The 25113-nt window shown below is 40.7% G+C and overlaps 3 protein-coding genes across 3 annotated transcripts; all 3 read left to right on the top strand.

Moving 5' to 3' along the window:
- Positions 1–4569: 4569 nt before the first annotated feature.
- Positions 4570–9354, top strand: ppp4cb (protein phosphatase 4, catalytic subunit b). The gene is made up of 9 exons (XM_030773951.1): positions 4570–4686; positions 6062–6426; positions 6667–6718; positions 6842–6892; positions 6995–7096; positions 7330–7503; positions 7651–7777; positions 8032–8221; positions 8450–9354. The coding sequence occupies exons 2-9, from the start codon at positions 6329–6331 to the stop codon at positions 8577–8579; spliced, it is 924 nt and encodes a 307-aa protein (XP_030629811.1). The 5' UTR covers positions 4570–4686; positions 6062–6328; the 3' UTR covers positions 8580–9354.
- Positions 9355–9782: 428 nt separating this feature from the next.
- Positions 9783–17833, top strand: eif3c (eukaryotic translation initiation factor 3, subunit C). Its single transcript, XM_030773215.1, has 23 exons — positions 9783–9902; positions 10339–10457; positions 10537–10602; positions 10824–11013; positions 11232–11357; positions 11555–11606; positions 11775–11902; positions 12140–12264; positions 12473–12635; positions 12795–12898; positions 13039–13180; positions 13321–13446; positions 13628–13724; positions 14109–14296; positions 14429–14653; positions 14851–15042; positions 15351–15522; positions 15928–16087; positions 16199–16264; positions 16354–16441; positions 16537–16702; positions 16947–16988; positions 17394–17833. Exons 2-23 carry the CDS (start codon positions 10357–10359, stop codon positions 17468–17470), a joined length of 2796 nt encoding a protein of 931 aa, XP_030629075.1. The 5' UTR covers positions 9783–9902; positions 10339–10356; the 3' UTR covers positions 17471–17833.
- Positions 17834–19646: 1813 nt separating this feature from the next.
- Positions 19647–24007, top strand: prodh2 (proline dehydrogenase 2). The gene is made up of 12 exons (XM_030774566.1): positions 19647–19726; positions 20135–20255; positions 20380–20675; positions 21171–21361; positions 21633–21759; positions 21962–22033; positions 22325–22405; positions 22516–22659; positions 22781–22947; positions 23051–23161; positions 23308–23396; positions 23559–24007. The coding sequence occupies exons 3-12, from the start codon at positions 20412–20414 to the stop codon at positions 23738–23740; spliced, it is 1428 nt and encodes a 475-aa protein (XP_030630426.1). The 5' UTR covers positions 19647–19726; positions 20135–20255; positions 20380–20411; the 3' UTR covers positions 23741–24007.
- Positions 24008–25113: the final 1106 nt, after the last annotated feature.

Genomic DNA, 25113 nt, shown 5'->3' with positions numbered 1-25113 from the left:
CTGAGCTGCTGTGTGCACCAGACAAATCTGAGAAGGAATCCATGCAGACAGAAAACAAATCTTCTGCAGAGACTGATGTTAGATCACTAATATTTTCATTGGAGGAGGACCCACCACTAGGGGATGAGATTGCAGAACCAGAGGCATGGTCAGACAGGCCAATACAACACACAGAAACTGCATCACCTGAAATAATGGTTAAGTCAGAGGATGCATTGCTAAAACTAAAGAGTGGATTACCAGAGGTACCCAGTATAACAGAGACTTTTGGAGAAACACTGGAGAAAATGGTGGAAATTCATAGACAATCTCGGGAAGACAGTGTGTTACCAGAACAAGAAGAGTTGCTGGAGGTGAACATGAATGGAGGAGATGAGTCACGGATTCAAGTTGCAGACATCAAATCTGATGAACAGTCTGTAAGGGAAATAGCTGAGGATGAATGTTCAGCATGTAAGGACTCAACACAAAGAGAAATGGAGTCTGTGGAGACTGAGATGAAAACTGAAACAACTTCATCCGATGAAATCATAGACAGTGAGATGGGCAAAGCTGAGATAACGGGAGACTTTGGAATGTTTAAAGAAGTAGAAACTGTTGCCCTTCATATAGAGGGGGTTACAGAGAGAATACTAGAGGAAGAATCAACAGAGGGGAACCCTATGTTTTCTGAAGAATCAGAGAAGAAAGAAACTGAATTATCAGCAGAAATAATGGAGCCAGAGAGTGACTTAGTAAGAGAGCCAGAACCTACAGCACCAACAGAAACTTCACAGAAAGTTCAGGAAAACGTGGAAAGAGAAACTCACTTGCTGCAAGAGGATTTACAAAATGAAAGTGAGTCACAATGTACACAAGTATCAGAAGACACAGAATTAAGAAATGAACCTGAAAAAACAGAGGATACAAAAACAGAAGGTGACAAAAGATCAGGTATAAGCCAAAAAGATAGTGCTGAGGAGTGTATACTGAATCAGTCGATTCAGACTACCAACACCAGATTGGATGAACAGCCAGAGGGTGAAGTAGGTGAGGATGGATGTGCATCACTTAAGGACTTAACACAAAGTTACACAGAGTCCATGGAGCCTGAAATGGAAACTGAATCAACTTCATCAGATGAAATCATAGACAATGAAATGAACAAAGTTGAAATTAAGGGAGACTTTGGAATATTTAGAGAGCTAGAAACTGTTTCCCTCCATATAGAGGGGGGTACAGAGAGAATACTAGAGGAAGAATCAACAGAGGGGAACCCTATGTTTTCTGAAGAATCAGTGAAGAAAGAAACTGAATTATCAGCAGATATAATGGAGCCAGAGAGTGACTTAGTAAGAGAGCCAGAACCTACAGCACCAACAGAAACTTCACAGAAAGTTCAGGAAAACGTGGAAAGAGAAACTCACTTGCTGCAAGAGGATTTACAAAATGAAAGTGAGTCACAATGTACACAAGTATCAGAAGACACAGAATTAAGAAATGAACCTGAAAAAACAGAGGATACAAAAACAGAAGGTGACATAAGATCAGATATAAGCCAAAACGATAGTGCTGAGGAGGGTATACTGAATCAGTCGATTCAGACTACCAACACCAGATTGGATGAACAGCCAGAGGGTGAAGTAGGTGAGGATGGATGTGCATCACTTAAGGACTTAACACAAAGTTACACAGAGTCCATGGAGCCTGAAATGGAAACTGAATCAACTTCATCAGATGAAATCATAGACAATGAAATGAACAAAGTTGAAATTAAGGGAGACTTTGGAATATTTAGAGAGCTAGAAACTGTTTCCCTCCATATAGAGGGGGGTACAGAGAGAATACTAGAGGAAGAATCAACAGAGGGGAACCCTATGTTTTCTGAAGAATCAGTGAAGAAAGAAACTGAATTATCAGCAGATATAATGGAGCCAGAGAGTGACTTAGTAAGAGAGCCAGAACCTACAGCACCAACAGAAACTTCACAGAAAGTTCAGGAAAACGTGGAAAGAGAAACTCACTTGCTGCAAGAGGATTTACAAAATGAAAGTGAGTCACAATGTACACAAGTATCAGAAGACACAGAATTAAGAAATGAACCTGAAAAAACAGAGGATACAAAAACAGAAGGTGACATAAGATCAGATATAAGCCAAAACGATAGTGCTGAGGAGGGTATACTGAATCAGTCGATTCAGACTACCAACGCCAGATTGGATGAACAGCCAGAGGGTGAAGTAGGTGAGGATGGATGTGCATCACTTAAGGACTTAACACAAAGTTACACAGAGTCCATGGAGCCTGAAATGGAAACTGAAACAACTTCATCAGATGAAATCATAGACAATGAGATAAACAAAGTTGAAATAAAGGGAGATTTTGGAATATTTAGAGAGCTAGAAACTGTTGCCCTCCATATAGAGGGGGGCACAGAAAGATTATTAGAGGAAGAATCAACAGAGGGGAACCCTATGTTTTCTGAAGAATCAGTGAAAAAAGAAACTGAATTATCAGCAGAAATAATGGAGATGGAGAGTGACTTAGTAAGAGAGCCAGAACCTATGGAAGTTGTTGAAACTTCACAGAAAGTTCAGGAAAATGTGGAAAGAGAAACTCACTTGCTGCAAGAGGATTTACAAAATGAAAGTGAGTTACAAGTCAAAGGAGCACCAAAAGATGCAGAATCATCGAAATTAGGAGAAGAGTCTGAGAAAACAGAAGATGTAAAAACAGAAGGTGACGTAAGGGTAGATGACAGCCAAAAAGATAACGCTGTGGTGTCTGTTTTGGAATTTGATGTGGCCACAAGGGGAGGACAGGAAGACCAACAAATTAACTCTGGTGAAAAGGTAGAGAGTCATGAAAATCCAAAGGTACACGGCAACACAGCAATGAAAAGACGCTTTGAAGACATACAAGTGCATGACGTGAAAGGGGAAAAGGCTGGAACAGAAACAGATTATATGCAGGTAAGATTTTGTGTTTTTCAAAAAAAAAATTAGTGCAGTAGTATTAAGGAGCTTGACTCATTTCAAGTTGTTCCTCAGAAAATGTGTTTTGCATGTCTTAGGAGTAATACCAATTCACACACCCAGATTTTCTTTTTCGTATTGTGTTCAGTGGATCGAGACATCGCCTTTGGATTTCACAGTTCAGAAATCTCGAATATCTGTGAAGAACCCACTCATTCGACGGCCTAAAAACCCCCGATCCCTCTTAAACATGGCCTCAGCTGTGCCCTTGTCTGCATCTCAGCCCTCAGAGTGCACTACTGGAAACAGACAACAGGGAGTAGGAATCACGAAGGCAGGTCCAGGGGTTATTGGATTCAAACTTCCTGGTAAATCAGACACAAACAGATAGTGAAAACCTTTCTCACTGTCAATCTCTATGCCATTGGTTGTAATTTCAAAAATGTTTGAGTATTTGCCAGATTGCATACTTACACTACAGTGTTGTGGTTTCATTACAACACTATTTGTTCAGGTTTGGGTGCAGGGCTCCCTGTATTGAGGAAAACAGATGCTGGCAGAAGGGTCAGAGGAGAAGACAGTGCAGAGAGTCCAGGTTCACAGGAGCAGGTAAACATACACAACAGAATGAAAGCAGAGGATGAAAAATATCTGCTGCTTCTGTTATACCTTATTTTGCTCAGCAGTTTTGTAAGGTTGTCCTTGGTGGCTGAAATTATGTCATTTTTCATATGATTTACTATTTAGACATATTTAATTTCTTTTCTATACAGAAATCTGAGACAGAGGAACGTTCAGGTGATTCTGACCAGAAAGAGCAGGCCCCAAAGAAAGCAAAATGGACACCTCCTCGACATCCTGGGTAGAGTGTCCATAGTGTTGTTATTTTTAGTAGACCTTATGAAACCACCACCTTCCAGACACAGACACACACGCGCGCACATGCCCGTGTGCATGCACTCACACACACACACACACACACACACACACACACATACACACATGCACACACGCAAAATTTACCCAGAATGTATGCTCATAATACAATAACAAACACATGAAAGGGATCACTAAGCCTTTATCTTGCTTGTTACTGTCTTTTTACAATTTAGAATGGGTAACCCCATGATGATGTCAGAGCTGAAGAGTAAACTGAAGAAGACGACAAAAGAGTAATGAGAGGGTCCAAAGAGTGGCGTCTCTTCTACAATTTATTATGTATTATGATGTTGCAATTGTTAATCTTTTTATAAGTCGAAGAAATTCCATGATTTTTTTTTTCTTTTTTCTTTTTTGTGACTAGCACTTGAAAGTATTGGGCTTGTTTATCATTTCCAAATAAATTGATTAATTTTGCACTGATTATTATTATTATTGTTGTTGTTGTTGTTATTATCATTATTATTATTATTATTATTATTATTACGTGATAGAAATAAAGACATTTTCTGTTTCCCTCGATTGCATGTTTCTTCAGTGAGTCATTCAAACTGTAATACGTCTGCAGGGGGAGCTCGGAATTGAACACAGAGTCAAACAGGGTAGATCCAGTTTGCCTTCGTCACAGGCTTTCAAGAGGGAAGCGCTCGGCAGGTCTGCGCCAGACACCGGCAGACTTGTGTTAGGTGAAAGCTTAGGCGACCTATTAAATTGAGAAAATCGTAATCACACCAAACATTTATCTGTCAGCTGGTTCTGAGAGAGCAGGTTAGAGACAGTAGGTGTGTTTACGGTAAGTTTGGTCGATTTTAATTCTGCATTTATTCGTCATTTCGCGTTATTATCCAATCGAAGCTATCTACTGATAGCAAGCTAGCTCATATAGCCCACTAGATATAATTCAAACGGCTAATTTTCCTAGGCCTTCTCCCGGCTAGGAGGTTGCGTGCTAACATCGGTTAGGTTGTGCCGGAATAGCTAAATCACTGAATGTTTGTTTTATTTGAAATAGTGTACTTAACCCAGCTTCTTTACTTCATAGTTATAACTAATTTGTTTGAACTGAACCCCACAGTGAGTCCATATATATGGTACTGTTCTTCGGCATGATTATTAAAAAGTTGTGTAAACCGAAATCTTCGTTACGTTGGTTACGTAGCTGGCCAACCGGGCTAAATTAACGTTACACTGTACCCTTCGTCAATATAGGGAGATGGGTTAGCCATAATTCCTTTGCTTGAGGATTTTCCACTAGGCTACTACCTTTTGTTTAGTCATTTCACCAATGATTAGTTACTCATCGCTTTATAATAGTAACCCAAATATTACTGTATCACTATCAGTGTTCTCCGATATCAAATTAGGGTAGTGGTAACGTCGTCATTGCCGAATTGGTAAAGTTAGCTTGACATTCAACCACTAGAAGTTGCTTTAACTAAGATGGTATAGTACCGTCTTGTAATTGTGGCAGAACTTCTGTCAGTCAGTTTGCAATATTATTATTTTAGTCAACCTCATTTCTTGCCACTGTCATCGTTTTCTTTATGTTAAAAAGGGATGTATTTGCTCAGACGAGTCTGGGCTGTTGTGATGTGATAATTAGTTAAACATCTAAAGATTACGTTAACATTGGCCAGCATGGTTAGTAATAGTAGTACGTAAAGTGAGTCAAGCCATAACGTGTATTCAAAATAGCAAGTCAGCAAACCGATAATGTTTATATAACAAAGGGAGCTGACTCGATAATCTTTTGTAGTGATTGTAAGCATAAGTAATCTGTTTAGCCGCTAGTGAGAATTTTTAGCGAGTTTTCGTGTGGTTGAGCTCCATGACCTGTGCCAGATTAGTAGCTGCAAATCAATTTCATTTGCCCAGACGCAGAAAACTTATTAGTGATATTAACATATTGTTGGTCGTTTATTTGTATTCGTCGGCCCTCATTCAGCCAGTTTGTATTTGGGCTTAACGTCAAACAAACGCTGAGTAAAGCAAAAGACTAAACTTGCTGCTGAATGTGAAATTGAAATGTGTGTCATATGACGTGATGTTTTGACTTGTACTCATCTACTGAAGTGTCAGGGTCCACGGTGATAGCTCATGCTCTTTAGCTGTGCAGCACATTCCATGTCATGATACTTTATTGTTTGTTTGTTCTGTTTTGTTTACAGGTCAACATAATCTCAGATTTGCCCAACCATTCCTCCAGCTCCATTACTCTGCGCCCTTCTGTGCTTGCGTGTTTCTGTGTGTGTGCATGTGTGCGTGTGCATGTGTCTGTGTGTGTGTGTACACATATGTATGAGGCTTTCCTAGTCTGCGTGTATGTGAGTAAGTTTGTGCATTAGTGAGAGACTGAGGGGGGCATTGTTTACACAAGTGTGTCACAGCCATTGACGTTATTGGTAAACAGGCAGTTTCTGTCTCTGTGACTCACCATGAGTGACATCAGTGATTTGGACAGACAGATTGATCAGCTGAGGAGGTGTGAGCTCATCAAGGAGAATGAGGTCAAAGCTCTGTGTGCCAAAGCCAGGTAATACACCATTATTATAATTCCAAGGGAACTATAAATTAAGTAACACTTTCCCTTTTGGAAAGACAATGTTAATATAACACTGTAAACAACTTAGGACGTTGTCTTTAACATGCTTATCACCAGTTATCACCAGTGATCAATAAACTGTCTTGTGAGGACTTCTCCACAAGATAATAGTGTGATTAACTACTCAGGACTCCATAGATTAGTCCTAATTTATGTCTGTCTGTATTCCAGAGAGATTCTTGTGGAGGAGAGCAATGTACAGAGAGTGGATTCTCCAGTAACAGTAAGTAGTAGATTGGACGCACCTTCTTGTTTTGATCTGTGTTTGAATTTGCTGTAGTGCATATATGTGTGTGTAGACATGATAGCAGTATGAGATGACTAGTTTTTCTTCCTCTCTTTGCAGGTGTGCGGTGATATTCATGGACAGTTTTATGACCTAAAGGAATTGTTCAGAGTAAGTTAGAGCTCATTTGCCTGTCTGTAAAATATATGACCATGTTTTTGTACATGCTACATGGAGCTTACTGTCCCCCCATTTTTGTTTGTTGTGCTGTAGGTGGGAGGTGATGTTCCTGAAACCAACTACCTCTTCATGGGAGATTTTGTAGATAGAGGTTTCTACAGTGTGGAGACGTTCCTGCTACTTCTTGCACTAAAGGTAATCACTGAAATAGTCTTCCAGAAGTTCTACTGTGCATATGTATTCATAGCATTTTTCTTTTGAATAATTTCATTTGTTTTGCATGGACCACCCCACAGTCCTGTATTATCACAATGCCTCACTGCTTTAGTTTTGTTTTTGAAAGAATTTTTTCAGCCTGTCCATAATTTGAGTATGCAAATTTTATTAGTCTGTAACCCATATTTTCTGTCGTGCTTTGTTCTATGCAGGTGCGTTACCCTGACAGAATTACACTGATCAGAGGGAATCATGAGTCACGACAGATCACACAAGTCTACGGTTTCTATGATGAATGTTTGCGGAAGTATGGCTCTGTTACAGTATGGAGATATTGCACGGAGATCTTTGACTACCTGTCTCTCTCAGCCATCATCGATGGAAAGGTTGGCCATTCTCCTTCTTTACTAATGTTCTTCTGTATTGTTGCAGAGTTTGTAATAACTCTCAATAAAAATGATAGCAGTGTCACTGTTGCCCTTTGATCAATAATTTTTTGTAACCTTACTCTTTTTCTTTTTCTTTTTATGTAGATTTTCTGTGTACATGGTGGCCTCTCCCCATCTATCCAGACACTAGACCAGATCAGAACCATCGACAGGAAGCAGGAAGTACCTCATGATGGGCCTATGTGTGACCTATTATGGTCTGACCCTGAAGGTAGTATAAGTCTTAAGTTATAAAAGTAATATTTACTTACCAACCTAATAAAGCTTTAAAATCTAAAAGCTGAAACAGATTTGCCTGGGAGACTCGCACACCTCTTTCATACAACAGCTGTTGTAGAGTAAAAATGGAACGTTTGGTATTAGAAACTAATAGTGTGTTTGGAACTCAGTGATGTGATTTTGTTTTTTCAGCCTCATGTCTTAGCTGTAGGAAACTCATCTTGGCCCTTCTGTTGTCTTTCACAGATACCACCGGCTGGGGGGTGAGTCCTAGGGGTGCAGGTTACTTGTTTGGCAGTGATGTCGTGGCCCAGTTTAACGCCGCAAACGACATAGACATGATCTGCAGAGCGCATCAGCTTGTTATGGAAGGCTACAAATGGCATTTTAACGAAACCGTTCTCACAGTGTGGTCTGCTCCAAACTACTGTTATAGGTACGTGTCAGAATGGGTTTTTTTTTTTTGTTTTGTTTTTTTAAACAGCTGTTCCAATGTCTGATGTTTTCCTGTTCCAATCATATATTTCTTTTGTAAGGATAGCTATTGCACCAACATTTTAGAATATGGTAAATGGGTCTTAAGTTGGTGGGGTTTTTTTTCATGATATAATGTGATTGAACTCTATTAGTGAACTGACATTTTCCTTTATTTTTCCCCCTCCAGATGTGGTAATGTAGCAGCTATCCTGGAGCTGGACGAACACTTACAGAAAGAGTTCATCATATTTGAGGCTGCTCCACAAGAAACGAGGGGCATTCCCTCCAAAAAGCCAGTGGCCGATTACTTCCTTTGAGAGTTTCTTCCTGCCTGCAGGAAGAAAAGCATCATCAACTACAGGAAGCTGAGTCCAGTACTTAGTTATGTTTCCCTTTCCCTTTCCCTGCCCAACTGTCTTAATTGTGCATTTTTTTTTTTCATCCTCAATACATTTCGCAATTTTTTTTTCTACCTTCCCTATCAATATTTTGAAACAACAACTGCGAATACAGAACATGTTCTGCCTTGAACATAGACATAATTTATGTAACATGAATTTCAGTTCTGACCACTTGCACATATTCAACAAAATGTCTCATTCTGCTGTGGTGTCACTCTCCTAGCTTCATTTTATGCCATATCTGATAGCTGGTAGAATTTTTTTTTTTTAATGTGAATTGCGATATGGAAAATGACTACATGAGGGATGAGCAGAGGAAATGATAGAAAAAGAGTGTTGATTACAGGTAATATATGATATTCCAAGTCTCTGAATTCTGCCTTCTTGTGAAACAGTGGGGTTGACATTTGCATTCAGAACCATTTTTATTTTCAGTTTTTTCCCCTGCACTTTGTTAAATGTATAGGAGAATGAATTTGACACATATCAGTTCGGCTGTAGTTAAATGTCTTTTCCCAGGTCACAGTTTCTCATATTTGATTCATATGAAGGAAAAGCTGCAGAAGAGCAGCTTCTGTGGTGAATATAACGGACATTAACCACACTGGAGCAAATGATGATACATCAAGAACCAAACTGAACTTCTAGAGACGTGTTTTTTTTCTCTCTGACTGTTCTCTCTGTAGGACTTATTGTTGATTTTTACTATTAATTATTTGTGACAATAAACTGTACTTTTGTATGTATATTATATTTTGTTTTGTGTTTTCATTACACTTCAATAATGTATTGAAAGATACCATACTTAACTGAATTCCACAACAGAAATTACATTACAAATCGTTTTCTAGCTATGACAGGGGAGCAGTGTTGGAAAAATACTCTTTTGGGAAAATATAAATTGACCCTAGTGAAATTGTCAACGCTCATCACCTGCCGTCCAGAGTGAAATGATTTCCGTAATATGACCCTTGATATTTCTGTTAATGCTATCATCTGCTGAGAGGCGCCACTGTGCAATCACGCTGGGCGGCAGTACCATGCCCAGCCCATAGGTGGTAGTGTTGTAATTAATAGTCTATCGGGGGCATCGTTACTGTTTCCTTTCTCTCCGGAAGAAGCTAGTCTTGCTTTCGGCGCACGCCAGTTAGTTGTGCTGCTAAAACTGTAAATCTGGATCTAAAATCTAACCTGAGTGCCCCTAAAATCAAAGGAACTCTGTACTTCACTAGGTAACAGGTAAGCTGAACTGCAGAAATTCGTCCTATCTGTTGCACCTGCGTTAGTAAAGTGAACTAACTACGTTGATGCACTGTAAAGAATTGCTACGGCCTAGCATTATCACCGGTCGCGTGCTGTCGTTTTTTTTTACCGCTAGGTTTTCAGGCACGGAATCAGAAGTAGCTAGATATTAAATAATAACGACATAACCACATGCTTAATGTCACTTAATGTTTGTTTTAAACAAACAGAAGTTCGACTGAACTGTTTGAAACGTGGCTTTTTATTTAGGGGTAGATACTCAGATTCTTTCATCCGTCGACAATGACGTGTTGTTTCATCATGGTATTGCTTATACGGGTGCTTTCCAGGGTGTTTAGGCGAAACAATAGCTAATGTCTGATTTGAATGAGTTTTTAATACGACTGCATCTTTTTCGAAATCCCATCTCTAGTGTTAGCAGTCGTCCGGCATGTCCCGTTTCTTTGCGACCGGATCCGACAGCGAGTCGGAGGAGTCATCATCCGCTGATGAGATTACCCCCAAACCCTCTGGGACTACTTTCACCAAGCAGTCAGTATCACTCTGGTTTCCATAAATAAAATTTTAGCTTCACTTTATTGTAATGATTTATTGCATATCTGTATTGTAGGTCCCTGTTGCTTAGCGACGATGAGGAAGACACAAAAAGAGTGGTGCGCAGTGTCAAGGATAAGAGGTAATCTTTGTCATGTCAGTTATGGACACAAAGAGTGTTATTTGTATTGGGTCAGATCCAAAATCTTTCAAATTAACAATAACACTTTCCATTTTGTGGAGCATGAGTAAACGTATGGGTACAGTGTGTGCTGTCTACTGGTTCATGAATCTGATGTTTTGGGGATTTTTTTTTTTTTTTTTAATTGTTGAGCCTCATCTGAGTATTGAACTGTATCTTAGATTTGAGGAGTTGACCAACTTGATAAAGACTATCCGCAATGCAATGAAGATCAGAGATATGGCTAAATGTCTGGAGGAGTTCGAGCAGTTATGTCGAGCGTTCCTTAAGAGTAAGACAGTAGTGGATAAAGAGGGCGTCCCAAAGTTCTACATCCGGCTGTTGGCTGATCTGGAAGACTACCTAAACCAGGTATTCCGTTTTTTCCCTAACTGCTTAATGTCTTTCACCTGGGATTGTCGTAAATAAAGAGAAGTAGATTTTGTTCATTTGTCTCACGACTACCCAAGAAATATTTAAAAAAAAAAAAAATTAGTTAAATGAAAATCTCAAAAATGCACACGGTTCTGCACATAGTTTTGCCCATAACCCTTGCTCATCTGAAAATGCTTCTGTGTTCTCTCTTTCAGTTATGGGAGGACAAAGAGGGGAAGAAAAAGATGAACAAGAACAACGCAAAGGCCCTCAGTACTCTGCGGCAGAAGATCCGCAAGTACAACCGGGACTACGAGACTGAGATAGCCAGCTACAAAGAGGTAACAGCACCGTGCTTTCATTACAGCGTCGTTTTTTATTGGTTTGCCTCTAAATGTTTTCCACCAGCAGTTAATTATCACATCTCCTCTAACCGAGAGCATTAGTATGAAATGTTCCTTGCATTACGGCCCTGCCCTGTTTCGGTTCGATTCATCGAGATTAATTGTCCTGTGAACTTTTTTTTTTTTGCTTTCAGAACCCAGAGCAGTCTGCTGAGGAAGAGGAGGAGAAAGATGGCGTAGAATCTGGTGAGTCTTAACGGATCCTGTTTTATGCTAGTTTGTATCCTTGGCATTTGAAGTACAGATTCATCGCTTTCCATCAATGCACGATAATTATTGTGAGAAATGCGCAGATAATTATGTTATCACAATAATTTCCTTGAGGATTTCTTTTTTTTCTTTCTTTCTTTTCAGGCTCGTCCTTAGAAAGCGAGGACGAGACAGGAGAGGAGGGCGGAGTCTCGGCCAAGAGCTTCATGAAGAAGAAGCCGGCCAGTGAGCCGGCCCCAGAGGCCAGCAAGTTCCTCAAAGCAGCCACAGGGGTAAATAAAAAAAAAACTTGATTTAACCAATGGAAATCTAGATTACCTTGTCTCTGAGTCATACCTGAGGAGCATTAACATCATTAGCATTTGATTTCTTTCCTGCAATGAGAGCATTTGATTTCTCTCACTTAATGAGAACGTTTTGTTTCTCTCTATAATGAGTCTCTTCTGTTGGTGGTTTATTCTGAGGTTATAGGTTGACTTTTTTTTTTTTTTCTCCTTTTGATGCCACAGGAAGATGAGTCTGAAAGCGATGATGAGGAAGATGACGAAGACTGGGATTCAGACTCAGTAGGCAGTAGCAGTGAGAGTGAGGATGAGGGGACCAGTGCATCAGTGGCCATGCTTTTCCTTAAAAAGTGAGTCATTCTTCTATCTGTTAAACAGTGTGCTATGAAGAATGGGATTGACAGAGTTCATGTTTTGTCCTGTGTTGGATTTGCACTTGTTGTTTGAGTGAAGTCAGGATCATACTGGATTACGACTATTTGTGTGACTGCTTCGTGCCTGTCTTTTTGTGTGATAAGTTTCTGTGTGTCTCCTGACTGTTAATTTCCTTGTTGTTAGGGACAGCAATAAAGAAAAAGCAACCAGCGACCGTAGGAAAGACCCCAGGACTAAGAGACCCAAGAAGAAGGAGCGAATTGAGGAGGAAGAAATTGAGGAGGAAGGAGCAGAGGCAGAGAGTGGAGAATGGAGGAAGGTGAAAGGGGGAGTGCCTTTGGTCAAAGTGAGTAGAATTTTTAGATGAATATATAGAATGATCAGGGTCGTTTTTTGTGAAATTCTCAGACTGAGAAGGAACAAATGTTTGAAAACCATTTGTTCGTTTAGTATGTTTACGTGAGTTCATTCTCCCCCTCATACTCTAACTTCTTTTCTCCCTCAGGAGAAGCCAAAAATGTTTGCCAAGGGCACAGAGATCAACACAGCTGTAGTGGTGAAAAAACTCAATGAGATCCTGCAGGCTCGTGGCAAGAAGGGAACTGACAGGTAGAGTTCTGATAAAGCAACACACTTACATCTCTGTCATTGACACAACGTCGACAAGTGTGTGACAACTCACTGTTAGAGTCATCATCACGATTAACCCGAGGCGATATATTGTCTCTCTCGCTCACGCTGTCCCTCAGAGCCGCACAGATCGAACTTCTCCATGCGTTAGCGGCTATCTCCAATGAGAATAATCTGGGAGAAGGCATCTTGGTCAAGATCAAGTTCAACATCATCGCTTCTCTGTATGACTACAATCCCAACCTGGCTGCCTTCATGAAGGTAAGCGGACCCCTTTGGAATGGTAGTTTTCATTACGTATTTAGTGCCTAAAAAGCACTATAAAAAGAAATGAATTACAGAATTGGATTCCATCAATCAGTTTTGTTTTTTTTTCCCCTCCTTCTTGTCCTCCGTCTCAGGCGGAAATGTGGAAGAAGTGTCTGGGCTGCATTGAAGAGCTTTTGGACATCCTGTTCGAGAACAACAACATCTTCATTGGCGAGAACATTGCTGAGGATAGTGAGAATCTGGCCATCTCTGATCAGGTCAGATTGGATGTGTACATAGCTTGACGTGGTTTAAAAACCACTGATATTTGCTCTGTGATTCATGTTTAACCGGTATCTCTCTAGTCTGGAGCACAGTTGAGTTTAGCGTGTTTGTCAGAGGAATCTTTAGAAGCTCGCTCATATTTTGTTTGATCTTCTTCTTTTTCTTTCACTGCAGCAACCCTTCAGGGTGCGCGGCTGTATCTTAACCCTGGTGGAGAGGATGGATGAAGAGTTCACCAAGATCATGCAGAACACTGATCCCCACTCCCAGGGTCAGTCTGTCTGTTAGCAGTACATCTAGTGCAAACCTACTCCATTACCTGTTCAAATTATATATTGTCTGTTTAGGTAATCTCATCTGTTAGAAATACATCTAGAACCACAACTAGTATGTAAACCCTTCTGTTAGAATTACCCCTAGACTCACTAGATTAGCCTGTCTGTTGGAATGTCATGAATATTTATAGGGCAAGTCTATATGAAAGAATTTTGTCAAGCTTCAAAGAGTAAGTGTGTTGTGCAGAATGACAAGTTTAATCTTATTGTGAGTGTGTTTTAATGCAGATAGATTAACACTTTGAGGATGAGTATGCTGAGTCTGGTAGTTCATGACCAAGTGTGTCTGCACTCATACCGTTAATCCCTGCCTCTCGCAGAGTATGTTGATAACCTGAAGGACGAAGCACGTGTGTGTGGCATCATCGACCGGCTGCTCCAGTATCTAGAGATGAAGGGCAGCACTGAGGAGGTGTGCCGTGTCTACCTGCGTAGGATCATGCACACCTACTACAAGTTTGACTACAAAGCCCACCGCCGCAGCCTGGGCCTGCAGGGGGAGACCAAGGTACTGAACTCTCGAGCACTTAAGTTAAAGCAGAGGAAAGCGATCCATCTCAGACCCCAAAAAAAAAAAAAGCCAGGCCGCTGTGGTCCCGAGTTTCTTGTCTTCCTTCACGTGTTGGTCTTTGTGTGTCAGTCTGAACAGGATCAGGAGGAAAGCGAGGGGGAGGACAGCGCGGTTATCATGGACCGTCTCTGCAAGTTCATCTACGCCAAAGACAGAACCGACCGTATTCGCACCTGCGCCATCCTCTGTCACATCTACCATCATGCCCTGCACAGCCGCTGGTACCAGGCACGCGACCTGATGCTCATGAGTCATCTCCAAGACAACATTCAGCATGCTGACCCACCTGTGCAGGTACGCGCGCACACATACACACCAAAATGCAATAACCTCACCCATGTAGGTTTGTGCAATCACAAGACAAAAGACTTGCTCATACAGACAGTCATACTCAAGACAGTTACAATCATAAAGCTATACTTTGAATGTTTGGTGAAATAAAGTTTGTCTGGGACTAGTGACCTTACCTTGGAGATCTCCCTGGTTTTCAGATCCTGTACAACAGGACCATGGTGCAGCTGGGCATCTGCGCGTTCCGTCAGGGCATGATCAAGGATGCCCACAATGCATTGCTGGACATCCAGTCGAGTGGACGTGCCAAAGAGCTGTTGGGCCAGGGCCTGTTAATGAGGAACATGCAGGACAGGAACGCAGAGCAGGAGAAGATCGAGAAGAGACGACAGGTAGCTGCACAGCGCAACACCAAACGCTCAGGTTTACTGATAATTCAGTGACATTCACTCAACAGAAGGCTTAGCCCGGGGAGGAGAAGCAAGATGATACTAAACTGAATTCTGTCCGAATTTGTGTCCCGTGAGAGTTTGAAAGTAGTTGTATAATGACCTCACAGAGGACGTTATAAATGAATATTAAACTTTCTCTGACTCCAGTGAACATCAGAGTTCAGTTTATGTATCCGTTGTATATAAACTGAACTCTGATTGTGTATAGCATTGATGTGTTGTTAGTAATGGAAGCTTGTCTTTCATAGGTTCCATTCCACATGCACATCAACCTGGAGCTGCTGGAGTGTGTGTACCTGGTTTCAGCCATGCTGCTGGAGATCCCATACATGGCTGCTCATGAGTTTGATGCTCGTCGCAGAATGATCAGCAAACAGTTCCACCACCAGCTGAGGGTGGGAGAGAGACAGCCACTGCTCGGTGAGTTATAGGGATACTGGGCTTAGGCGTGGTTTACTCTGTTGAAACCCGGGTCCTGATAATCAAAACTTGGACATCAGATTTAATTTGGAATTTGAAACTTGAAGCAAATTCAAGTTCTTTTTTTCCCCTCTGTTGTCTTGAGTGTGTGCTACAGACACTGTGAAAGGTTTCAGATCAGATTAAAATTAAGATAACTTCATTTATGTCTTTGATATGTGTTATATCCACTCCATATAAATTCATGACCTAGTCATGACCCAAAACATATATATATATATATATATATTTAGGGTATACATTAATGTTCAGTATTGTTGAACAGTTGTTTCCATGGTGTCAGTAAGTGAATTGTGTGTTTGTGCAGCAAACCGCTGAAGCAGTTTGTCTCTCTGCATTATTCAGGGCCGCCTGAGAGCATGAGAGAGCACGTAGTGGCCGCCAGCAAGGCCATGAAAATGGGCGACTGGCGCACCTGCCACTCCTTCATCATCAACGAGAAGATGAACAGCAAAGTGTGGGACCTGTTCCCAGAAGCACAGCGTGTGAGAGAGATGCTTGTCAGGTAGACTCACACCCAGGTGGATCTGGGTAAAATGTTGGATATGGGGGCATGGATATGTATCTGTTTACATGATGTATAACAGTTTTTTTTTAATGTTCTCTGACCTTACAGAAAGATCCAGGAGGAATCTTTGCGTACCTACCTGTTCACATACAGCAGCGTGTATGATTCGATCAGGTACGGACCAGTGGAATTTTACACTGTAGTGTCTTCAGGCTTTTGTCTCTGTGTACAGCCACTGACGAGTTATCTGTCTCTCTTGTTAGCATGGAGACGCTGTCTGAAATGTTTGAGCTGGAGTTACCAACAGTGCACAGCATCATCAGCAAGATGATCATCAATGAAGAGCTAATGGTAAACCACTAATATATTTTGACCAGTTTCTTTATCCTGTTAGATTGATTTACTCAGTCATTTATATATTTAATGTATATATCTGTTTGTCTCAGGCATCTCTTGACCAGCCCACTCAGATGGTGGTGATGCACAGGACAGAACCCACCTCCCTGCAGAACATGGCCCTGCAGCTGGCTGAGAAACTGGGCGGCTTGGTGGAGAACAACGAGCGTGTCTTTGACCTCAAACAGGGCGTCTACGGAGGCTACTTTAACAGGGGTAAGCGCCATAGCAACAGAAACTCTGACGTTAACAGATATAAAACTGTATAATTCTCAAAGAGCAGCCTGTAATGGCCATTTGAACTGTGTGTCTTTATTGACAGTAACATAGACCAACCGCTGCTAGTTGAACGCAAATTTTCTTTATAGTCAACAGTAATAGAGTAGAACTCATTCAGTGCTGTAGTAATAACCATTTCAGCGGAGGTGAGAAAATGTAGTAATGTCCCTCTCTCCTACAGATCAGAAAGGAGGCTACCAACAGAAGCAGGGCTATCAGCGAGGTGAGTGTGCTCTGATCTGAAACACATCTGTTCTCATACAGTTGCACAAATCAAACGGTGCACCAGGGCGATTGTAGTCTTATGTGTTGTGTGCATGTCCGCTGTACCTACTCTTGCAGTTTAGTTTCAGACCAAGAGGAGGGTTAGCAGTGATGTGCTTATGAATCAGTTCATTCACTCACTCATACCCCTCTTCTCTTTTCCACTCAGCTACAGTAAGACAGGGACAAACATCCCATCCCATCACATGCTCTTTTAGGGATCTGGGGTTCCTTTCAGGGCTCCCTCCTCTGCTCCCCCTTTCTGAGGGGGAAATTAAAAAAAAAAAAAAAATTGGCTCCTCTCTTTCTATTTCTCCTCCAATCCTCACCCTTTCTCATTTATCTTCATGTTTGTTATCCCCAGATCAAAAAGGCGGATATCAACAGAAACAGAATTACCAGCGAGGAGGCTACAGAAACCAGAACCAAGGCTCCTACTGATTCAGCTGCACCATGCCCATCTTCATTCCAGAACCAGAACCCAGATTGCTGGGCTTGGCTTGTCGCCTCTATACAGTTCTGCTCGCTCCACTGCTCCCGATATTGACTTTATTAGCGAACGTTGCTTTGTAGCATTTTTCCACACCGTGGTTGCAGTCTTATCAAATCAAATAGACTGTATTTTATTGGTCACAAAACTTACTCTTAACAATTTCCTACAGTGAAAGTGGTTTGTTTTGCATAATTATGTGTTGAGGAGGGACAGAGCAAGTCGGGTGGTTGTATAGTAGGATTTGAAAAATGTCAAGTGATTTCCATCACCTGTAACCTGACTAATAATAAACATTATTCAATTTAGCAATGTCTTTGTCTCATCTGTGTGTGATAGATTTGGTGTATTCTTTGATGCTGTTGATTAGTAGCTCCTGTAAGGGACCTTTACAACATCACCCCTTTTCAGTGTATCATAGATGAACATGCAGCAGTGACAGATCCTGACCTACTTTTGTTGATGAAAGGCAAGACATGAATCTAAAACGAAAATGCCTGTCATGATTTTCTTGTCTGGTTTTGTCTGCCTTGTTTGATAGCCATCTTGATGGAGCACGTAAGAGAGAGATTTCAGACAAACGCTATCCGCGCGTGTACTGTTTCTGATTCATACCTGAACCTCACTGTCATACCAACCTAAAGAGTGAAATATACAGGTGTTACACACTCATGCCAAAACTAATGGGACTGAAAGGTCCTTAAACAATGTATGTACTACCGTGAATGACTGTCATTAGTACCAAAGTAGCATTTACAAGACATTGTAAGCAAATTGTTTTATCATAAATTATTACAATTGATTAGATGAGGGACCAGTCCATTGGGTATGCTAGTAGTGTACTCCACCTCCAAAATCTTCCCCCGGCACACTGAATGTCCTAGGTTTGCGAGCACAGGTTGCTGATATCTTTGAGTAGTTAATTTTTACTTTTTTCCCTTATCTTTTGTTGAGCAGGTGTATCAAGTTTATCTCCATTAGTGTGTATTGGAGGGCAGTGTTTACAAGTTTATCTCCATTGGGTTGTATTGGATGTCAGTGTTTCTTACACCTGTTCTTCAGTCGCACAGCACCTTAGATTTTAGGTGTCTTCCTTTTCAGACAAACCTGATTCAACTCTGATAAACTGAACAAAGTGTAGTAGAGGAGGGAGAGACTCCAAATGTGCAGAACCATGGGACTCCAAGATTGGGAAACACTGATATTGGAAATGCAGTTGCGCTATCAGTCTTCTGGGTTTTTGGAGGACACATATTCGTTCTCGTTATTGTAGAAGAGATTATGGAGAAGCATGCTTTTACGTGCCTCTCGTATCCATAATTTAAACTGGGCTGCATCGATATGTGTTGTGTTTTCCTTTATGCTCACATTCCAAAGGAAACATGTTAGTCATTTTGGCTGTACTTGAGTTCATTCTGACCTTGTAAGATACTGAGGTGAGTTCAAGGCAGTTCTGGGTTAATTTTTGTCCCTTTGTTGGTTAACATGATCAGTTTTGGGACCAAAGTCTAAAATCCTCCTCCAATATTAAAATGTCAAACACCTGTTGCCATCCCAATCTCACGTCACACCGCTAACTTGGCATCTGCACAGTTCTCTGTCTTATCATCCCCTCTGTTTAAGCCTGTTCATGTTCATCCGGTCCAGACTAGAACACGAGACAAAAATTAGGTCATGGAAAGAAATTTTTTCATACATTTCAAAATATTTGAACAATCTTGCTTCCCATAGTTCCGAGAAAAGTGACATAATTTAATTCTAAGTGCAATCATAGAGGAACACTTTAAAATAGCAATTTAATAATATTCCCAAACACTTGAGATTTTCTTTCCCCTGAAATCAGTAAATTCTGGTTCTGAAGAATTACAAAACGGTTTAGCTGTATAATGGAGCATCACCAAACTAATCCTGGATTCTACATCGAGCAATGTGCTTTCTTGTTTCGTTTTTGGCGGATTGAACAGAAAAGGGGGGCTTTAGTCGTTTTTGAACATTTTCACTGCAAACTGATCCTAAGTTCAGTTTCAAAGTCAGTCATTAACCTAGAAACCCAAAACATACCCCAGTGCACCAGTCACATCCTTGGTTCCCCTCCCCCTTGTGCTCCCTCATATTTGTTTTTTCTCCACCATTGTCATCCATTCACTGTATTGGTCAAGAAATACGATTGGTAAAGGACTCTCTTTGTGAGCGTTCTCGGTCATAAGGTAAGGATACATCTTATTCGCAATCTGAAAATCTATTCGAATCTGTTTCCATGCTTTGATAATTATTTATGTAATTGGATTATACATGTGTGAGAGTATGATCGAGCATGATCAGATTTGACTAGAGTTGCAAAGTGGTATAGTCAGCTTTCTTTAGTTGACGTTTATGTAGAATTCAACCCTTTTTTTTTATTACTACAGCCTGTTGCTGTTGTTTTGCTCTTCTGTTAAAAATGTGTGTCAGTTCTCTGCATCTTACAGTTATGGTTGTTTGGTGTTTTGTCCTTTCCCTCCAAATTATGTTTGTTTTTCTTCTCTACACTATTAATCTAGAGAGTTCTCTGTGAGGAAAATTGAGACTTTCCTTGCTGCTCTGAGTGTGTGTTTCCGTCTGTGTGTGTCTAACAGCTATATATAACACATATGTACCATACTGTCCGCTGAGCCAGCACAGACGATATACACTCACTGCAGTGAACTGCTGTCAGGAGAGAGTGACAGTTCCAACACCAATTCAATATTACAGCTGGTGAGGAAAAATAGTTTAACAAGGAATTCTGTCCAGAATCATATGTTTAAAATTCCATTTCACAGGGAAACTTTAACATCATTAACTTTAAGATCATTTTATGTTTATACACACACACTTTCAGTGTCCTGCGTGAAATCATCAAAGAAGACTACAATGTCCTCTTTTCTCCGTCCACCACTGTTACATCATTTCTTTATGGTCCGACTCTTGGGCACGGCAGCCTCTCGAACGTTGACAGCAGAACGTCTTGGTACTGCTTCTCCTGGGGGTCATGACCTCCGTGACCCTGCTTTGGCTGCTGTTCTGACCTTTGAGGATCCTCAGGCGTTCAAGGTGAAGAGCATCTGGGAACTGCTGAGAGCTCTTGGTGTCTTCAGACTCTGCTCTTTCCCTGTGCTTGTCAACAACTGTGGCAAGGTAAGATTCCTTATACATAGTATAATACACGTACATACACATATCATTATACATGCATTCTTATTCACTACAGTACATATGCAAACCGGCACAAACTCTGGAGAAACCTTTGTACTGTTCAGCAACTACAGTAAGGTGAGACATACACACACATAGGCTTTGCCCACCCCCAGTGAACTCAGTGTCTTCTCTTCCTCTGGACACGAGTCTGGAAATATGGGTCACGCTCTTGTTTTTCCCTCTACCCCCCCCCCCCCCTTTCCCTCTCTCCCCCCCCTTTCCATCAAACTCTCTCTCCTTCTCTCTCTCTCTCTCTCTCTCTCTCTCTCTCTCTCTCTCTCTCTCTCTCTCCCTCTGTTTGTCATTGTTGTCTGTTCATTTTTACACTTCTTACCCTTTCGTCTTTCTTTCATTGGCATAAAGAAAACATCACATCTTTCTTTTCTTATACGTCTCCTGAACATATTAATGTCAAACTTCACTTCTCTCTTTCAGCTCATGTCTTTTGCAAGGACAGTTTTGGGTAAAAGAGGTTTCTCTATGGTTTTACGTCCATCTGTATACGCCCAATTTGTTGCCGGGGAGACTGAAAATGAGATTGCCGAATCTATGGAGAAGATGAGCTCACTGGGACTACACCCAATGTTGGCTGTTCCCATTGAAGAGGACCTTGGAGAGAGCACTGGGTGAAGTCCTCAGTCTGCAAAGAGTGCTTGGTGTAACACATGATAATTAACATAACACCTTACATCACAATGCACATTAACATGATGATAGACTTCCATAAAAATTCACAGTCTAGTGGATTTTCAGACACAGACGAAGCCTAGTCATGGGTTAAATTTCTGTTAATAGGTATTCTAAATTGATCATTCTTTGTCATTCCCTGAGCAGGCTAAATCTGCGTCTTTATCTACTTATTTAGTTATTTTGACCAATTCATTTTGCTGTCAACAGGGAGCGCCGTTATGATGATAATCTTGCTACTATGCTGGAATGTGTCCGTATGTCTCACAGCAATGCCTGGAGCAGAGATCCCATGATGCAGCTGAAAATTACTGCACTTGTTAATCCAGATCTATGTGTAAGTGTCTGCCGTAACAATAAAAATAATCAAACATTTGAGCAAACAGTGCTTAGATATATGTGAAAATATTTAACTGAAGAGCTGAATTAAAAAGCCAGTACTTACAAATGAGTTTCATCTCGTTCAGTCATTTAACGTAAATCTCTACTCCTATGTCTTCTCTACGTTTTTCTCCTCACGCCGTTATAATTTCGTTCAGGTGAAGCTGACTTCCCTACTTAACGAGGAGCAATACGATCTCGATGTGCTTGTCAGGGCCATGAATGGAGAGGTACAGCCTTATGTGAATTCAATGACATGCTCATATTCAAAGAGTATTACATTAACTCTTAATGGGACAACTCTATGGAATGACTGGTCACATTATGGTCATGTATCATTTTAACAGTGTTTTAAGGTGTGTTATGTTTGATTAGTGTTTGCTCAGTTAATTAGCTCACTTTTTCTTCTTTTAGGCAACTTTCTACTTCTTTTTTCTTCTTTGTTAAAATACCCTGCATGTGTCCATTTTCCAGAAAGTTCTGAATAATGTTTTATTTTTCTGACATTGTATCTATGCTAGCATATTATCTTTCCTGGCCTGAATGAGAAAGAAAATACCCATTTCCTTTGTAGCCTTCACAGACTAAACCAAATAGGAGAGGTATGTAAAACATTGAAAAATGAAGCTCAGTAAAACAAAATCACTACACTTTTTGCCCTTTTAGTTGTAGGTGCAGTTTGAGATGTTTTTTTGCATTCTTAATTTTCTAGGCTAGCGTGAATAAGGTGAGAGTTCTAGTGGATGCTGAGTATACTTACATGAATCCGGCACTTTCCCTTATCACCATGGCAATGATGAAAAAATTCAACAAAGATGGCGCCTGGATCTGGAACACCTATCAGTGTTACTTAAAGGTTGATACGCACATGGAAACAATCCTGTCCCTGCCTAGATCTTTTTCATGATATGTTACGTGAATTTAAACTCCTGAAGCCATCTCTCTCTCTCTCTCTCCTTTGTTTCCTTCTTTTAAAGGAGTCAAGAGCTCTTTTGCTTGATGCCATCCGCCTGTCTGTTGACCATTCCTTCTGTTTTGGTGTAAAACTTGTGAGAGGGGCTTACATGGACAAAGAAAGAAAATTGGCTCTACAAAAAGATAAAACAGACCCCATACACCAATCCTGGGAGCACACCAATGATAGGTAATCATATATCAGAATGACCGATGAGGAACACAAACGTCTCACAGTGTGGCAGTGTTGCCTTCTTATTAACACACAGTGCTTTTTCGTTCATCCCGTATAGTTACAATGGCTGTCTAGACATCATGTTGAACCTAATCTCTCAGGAACCCGCGCGCTACATGATCATTGTTGCGACGCATAATGAAGAGTCAGTCAGACATGCAGTGACACGGTACAGTTATACACTATGCACATTTACCTCTCCAGCAGAAAGCTTATGAACTTGTTGTTCCCTGTCTATTTAAGCCTGTCACACTTGTTTCACATTTAGACACATATGTATTGTTCCTCCTTCTTTATAAATCTCTTGTCTCTCAGCATGGGTGAGCTGGGCATTGATAAAGATGGTGGATCTGTGTGCTTTGGCCAGCTGCTGGGAATGTGTGATCATGTGTCTCTTACGCTTGGTAAGAAGAGGTTTCTTCTCTCTTATCTCTTATGTCCCTATGTAGTTTTTTCTCTTATCATTTAAACGTTTCCCATAATATTCAAACACGGATTTTACTCTCTCCCTGCTGCTCTTCTTTGTTTGTTTGTTTCTTTCTTTCTTTCTTTCTTTCTTTCTGCAGCCCAGCAAGGTTTTTCGGTGTATAAGTCGGTGCCATATGGGTCAGTGGATGACACACTGCCATACCTCGTGAGAAGGGCACAGGAAAACCGCACTGTGCTACAAGGCATCCGCAAGGAGAGAGATCTACTGAGACAGGAGCTGCACAGGAGAATCAAAGAAAGGATAACAGGGGCAAGGTAGTTAGGTAAGGGAGGGTGAAATTGAAGATTTAGAGAGAAATGACAGTGCAGGACACTTGGAGAGAGAGGAAAAATGCTACATGTAGGAAAATACTTTGTACTCATGTCAAGGGACACATTGAAATGAGAGGGGAACAGGACTTTCATGGTAAATATAAGGAGAGAGGAAATGGTGATGAAATAGAGATAGGTCAAAATGAGGAGATATATGATGGTTGTGGGGGGGAAAGTGTGCTTATTGGGTGGTGGAAATATAGGAGAACTAAAATAGAAGATTAAATTGCCCTCTAAGAAGAGGACAATTAGAAAAATGAGCAGTCAGGCAAGATAATCATGATATGTTGGGGATTCAGACTATGCGAAGAAGTATTTCATAATTCTTAGAGCTGGAAATACACTCGACAGCACATTTTTACTCCAATCACTCATTAACATGACTTACTGAACTGATATGGGTGAGCTCAATAGTAGAGCTAGACTGCAATCAACTAGTGGGCTCAATGGTTCTGCTAGATTAGCACAAAAACATGTTTTAGTACTGAGACCGCTAATCTAGAGAAACATTTAGGGGTGCTTTATAGATACAATGAGTGTCAAATATTTGGCAGCTGGAATGTATTTGTGTTTTACCACCTCTTCAGTAGATGGCACTTGTTTCAATGGTGTTGTCCACAATATTTTATTTTTAGCTCAGATCTAGATCAGATAAGGTCCAAGGGCACTTAGCAATAAATGAATATCAGACATACATTTCAGTGGATTGGTTTTCACACATCTCCAAATTTTGAAGCCAACCTGGGAAAAGAAATAGATGTCTGGCTTTTAAACGAATTTGGATGTTTTGAGAAGATGCTAAGGAAATTTTGGTTTTAATTTTTGACATTTAGAGGAAGAAAACCCAGACAGGACATTGACAAAAGTTAGGATGTTGTTTTGAGGCTGCAGAGGCAAAATTAGAGAATCGCAGGCAGCGTAAGCATGTGTGAAATCAACAGTCATCAAAGAGCAGTTGTGCAAAACACAAACATAATGGCCATCATGATGTATTTCCCACTTTAACTAGACTTTGCCACGTTGAACAGCTGAATCTTTCTTTAGCCTTTCTTTTAAACATGTGAATCATCTGATGCAGAAAATGCTTTAAACTTTTTTCGTTACTATCTAAGGTTGTATATGCCTGAATATACCTTTCCAGAGTCATTCTTGTCTTTTCTACAACTTCAGAGTCGTTTAAACATTTAGTTGTATCTCTACACAAATAAAACTACTTGAAATAAATCCATGTTTTCATGAGCGATACATATACATATATTCACATTTGTGTGTGCCAATATGACGAATATTCTGTGAAGCTTTATTTTGTCTCACCATTCT

Source organism: Chanos chanos, chromosome 5 (assembly GCF_902362185.1).
Source record: "Chanos chanos chromosome 5, fChaCha1.1, whole genome shotgun sequence".
Taxonomy (NCBI): domain Eukaryota; kingdom Metazoa; phylum Chordata; class Actinopteri; order Gonorynchiformes; family Chanidae; genus Chanos; species Chanos chanos.
Note: the sequence above shows the minus strand (reverse complement) of the source record. Positions and strands in the feature narration are given on the sequence as shown.

Excerpts from the sequence above, each read along its gene's own strand:
- ppp4cb (XM_030773951.1), top strand. The coding sequence starts at position 6,329 with ATGAGTGACATCAGTGATTTGGACAGACAGATTGATCAGCTGAGGAGG. Across the intron at positions 6,719-6,841 it reads GAGTGGATTCTCCAGTAACA|GTGTGCGGTGATATTCATGG; the intron begins GTAAGTAGTAGA and ends CTCTCTTTGCAG. Across the intron at positions 8,222-8,449 it reads GCTCCAAACTACTGTTATAG|ATGTGGTAATGTAGCAGCTA; the intron begins GTACGTGTCAGA and ends TTCCCCCTCCAG.
- eif3c (XM_030773215.1), top strand. The coding sequence starts at position 10,357 with ATGTCCCGTTTCTTTGCGACCGGATCCGACAGCGAGTCGGAGGAGTCA. Across the intron at positions 11,014-11,231 it reads TGGAAGACTACCTAAACCAG|TTATGGGAGGACAAAGAGGG; the intron begins GTATTCCGTTTT and ends TCTCTCTTTCAG. Across the intron at positions 13,181-13,320 it reads ACCTGGCTGCCTTCATGAAG|GCGGAAATGTGGAAGAAGTG; the intron begins GTAAGCGGACCC and ends CCTCCGTCTCAG.
- prodh2 (XM_030774566.1), top strand. The coding sequence starts at position 20,412 with ATGTCCTCTTTTCTCCGTCCACCACTGTTACATCATTTCTTTATGGTC. Across the intron at positions 22,406-22,515 it reads GACTAAACCAAATAGGAGAG|GCTAGCGTGAATAAGGTGAG; the intron begins GTATGTAAAACA and ends TTAATTTTCTAG. Across the intron at positions 22,948-23,050 it reads TGGGAGCACACCAATGATAG|TTACAATGGCTGTCTAGACA; the intron begins GTAATCATATAT and ends CATCCCGTATAG.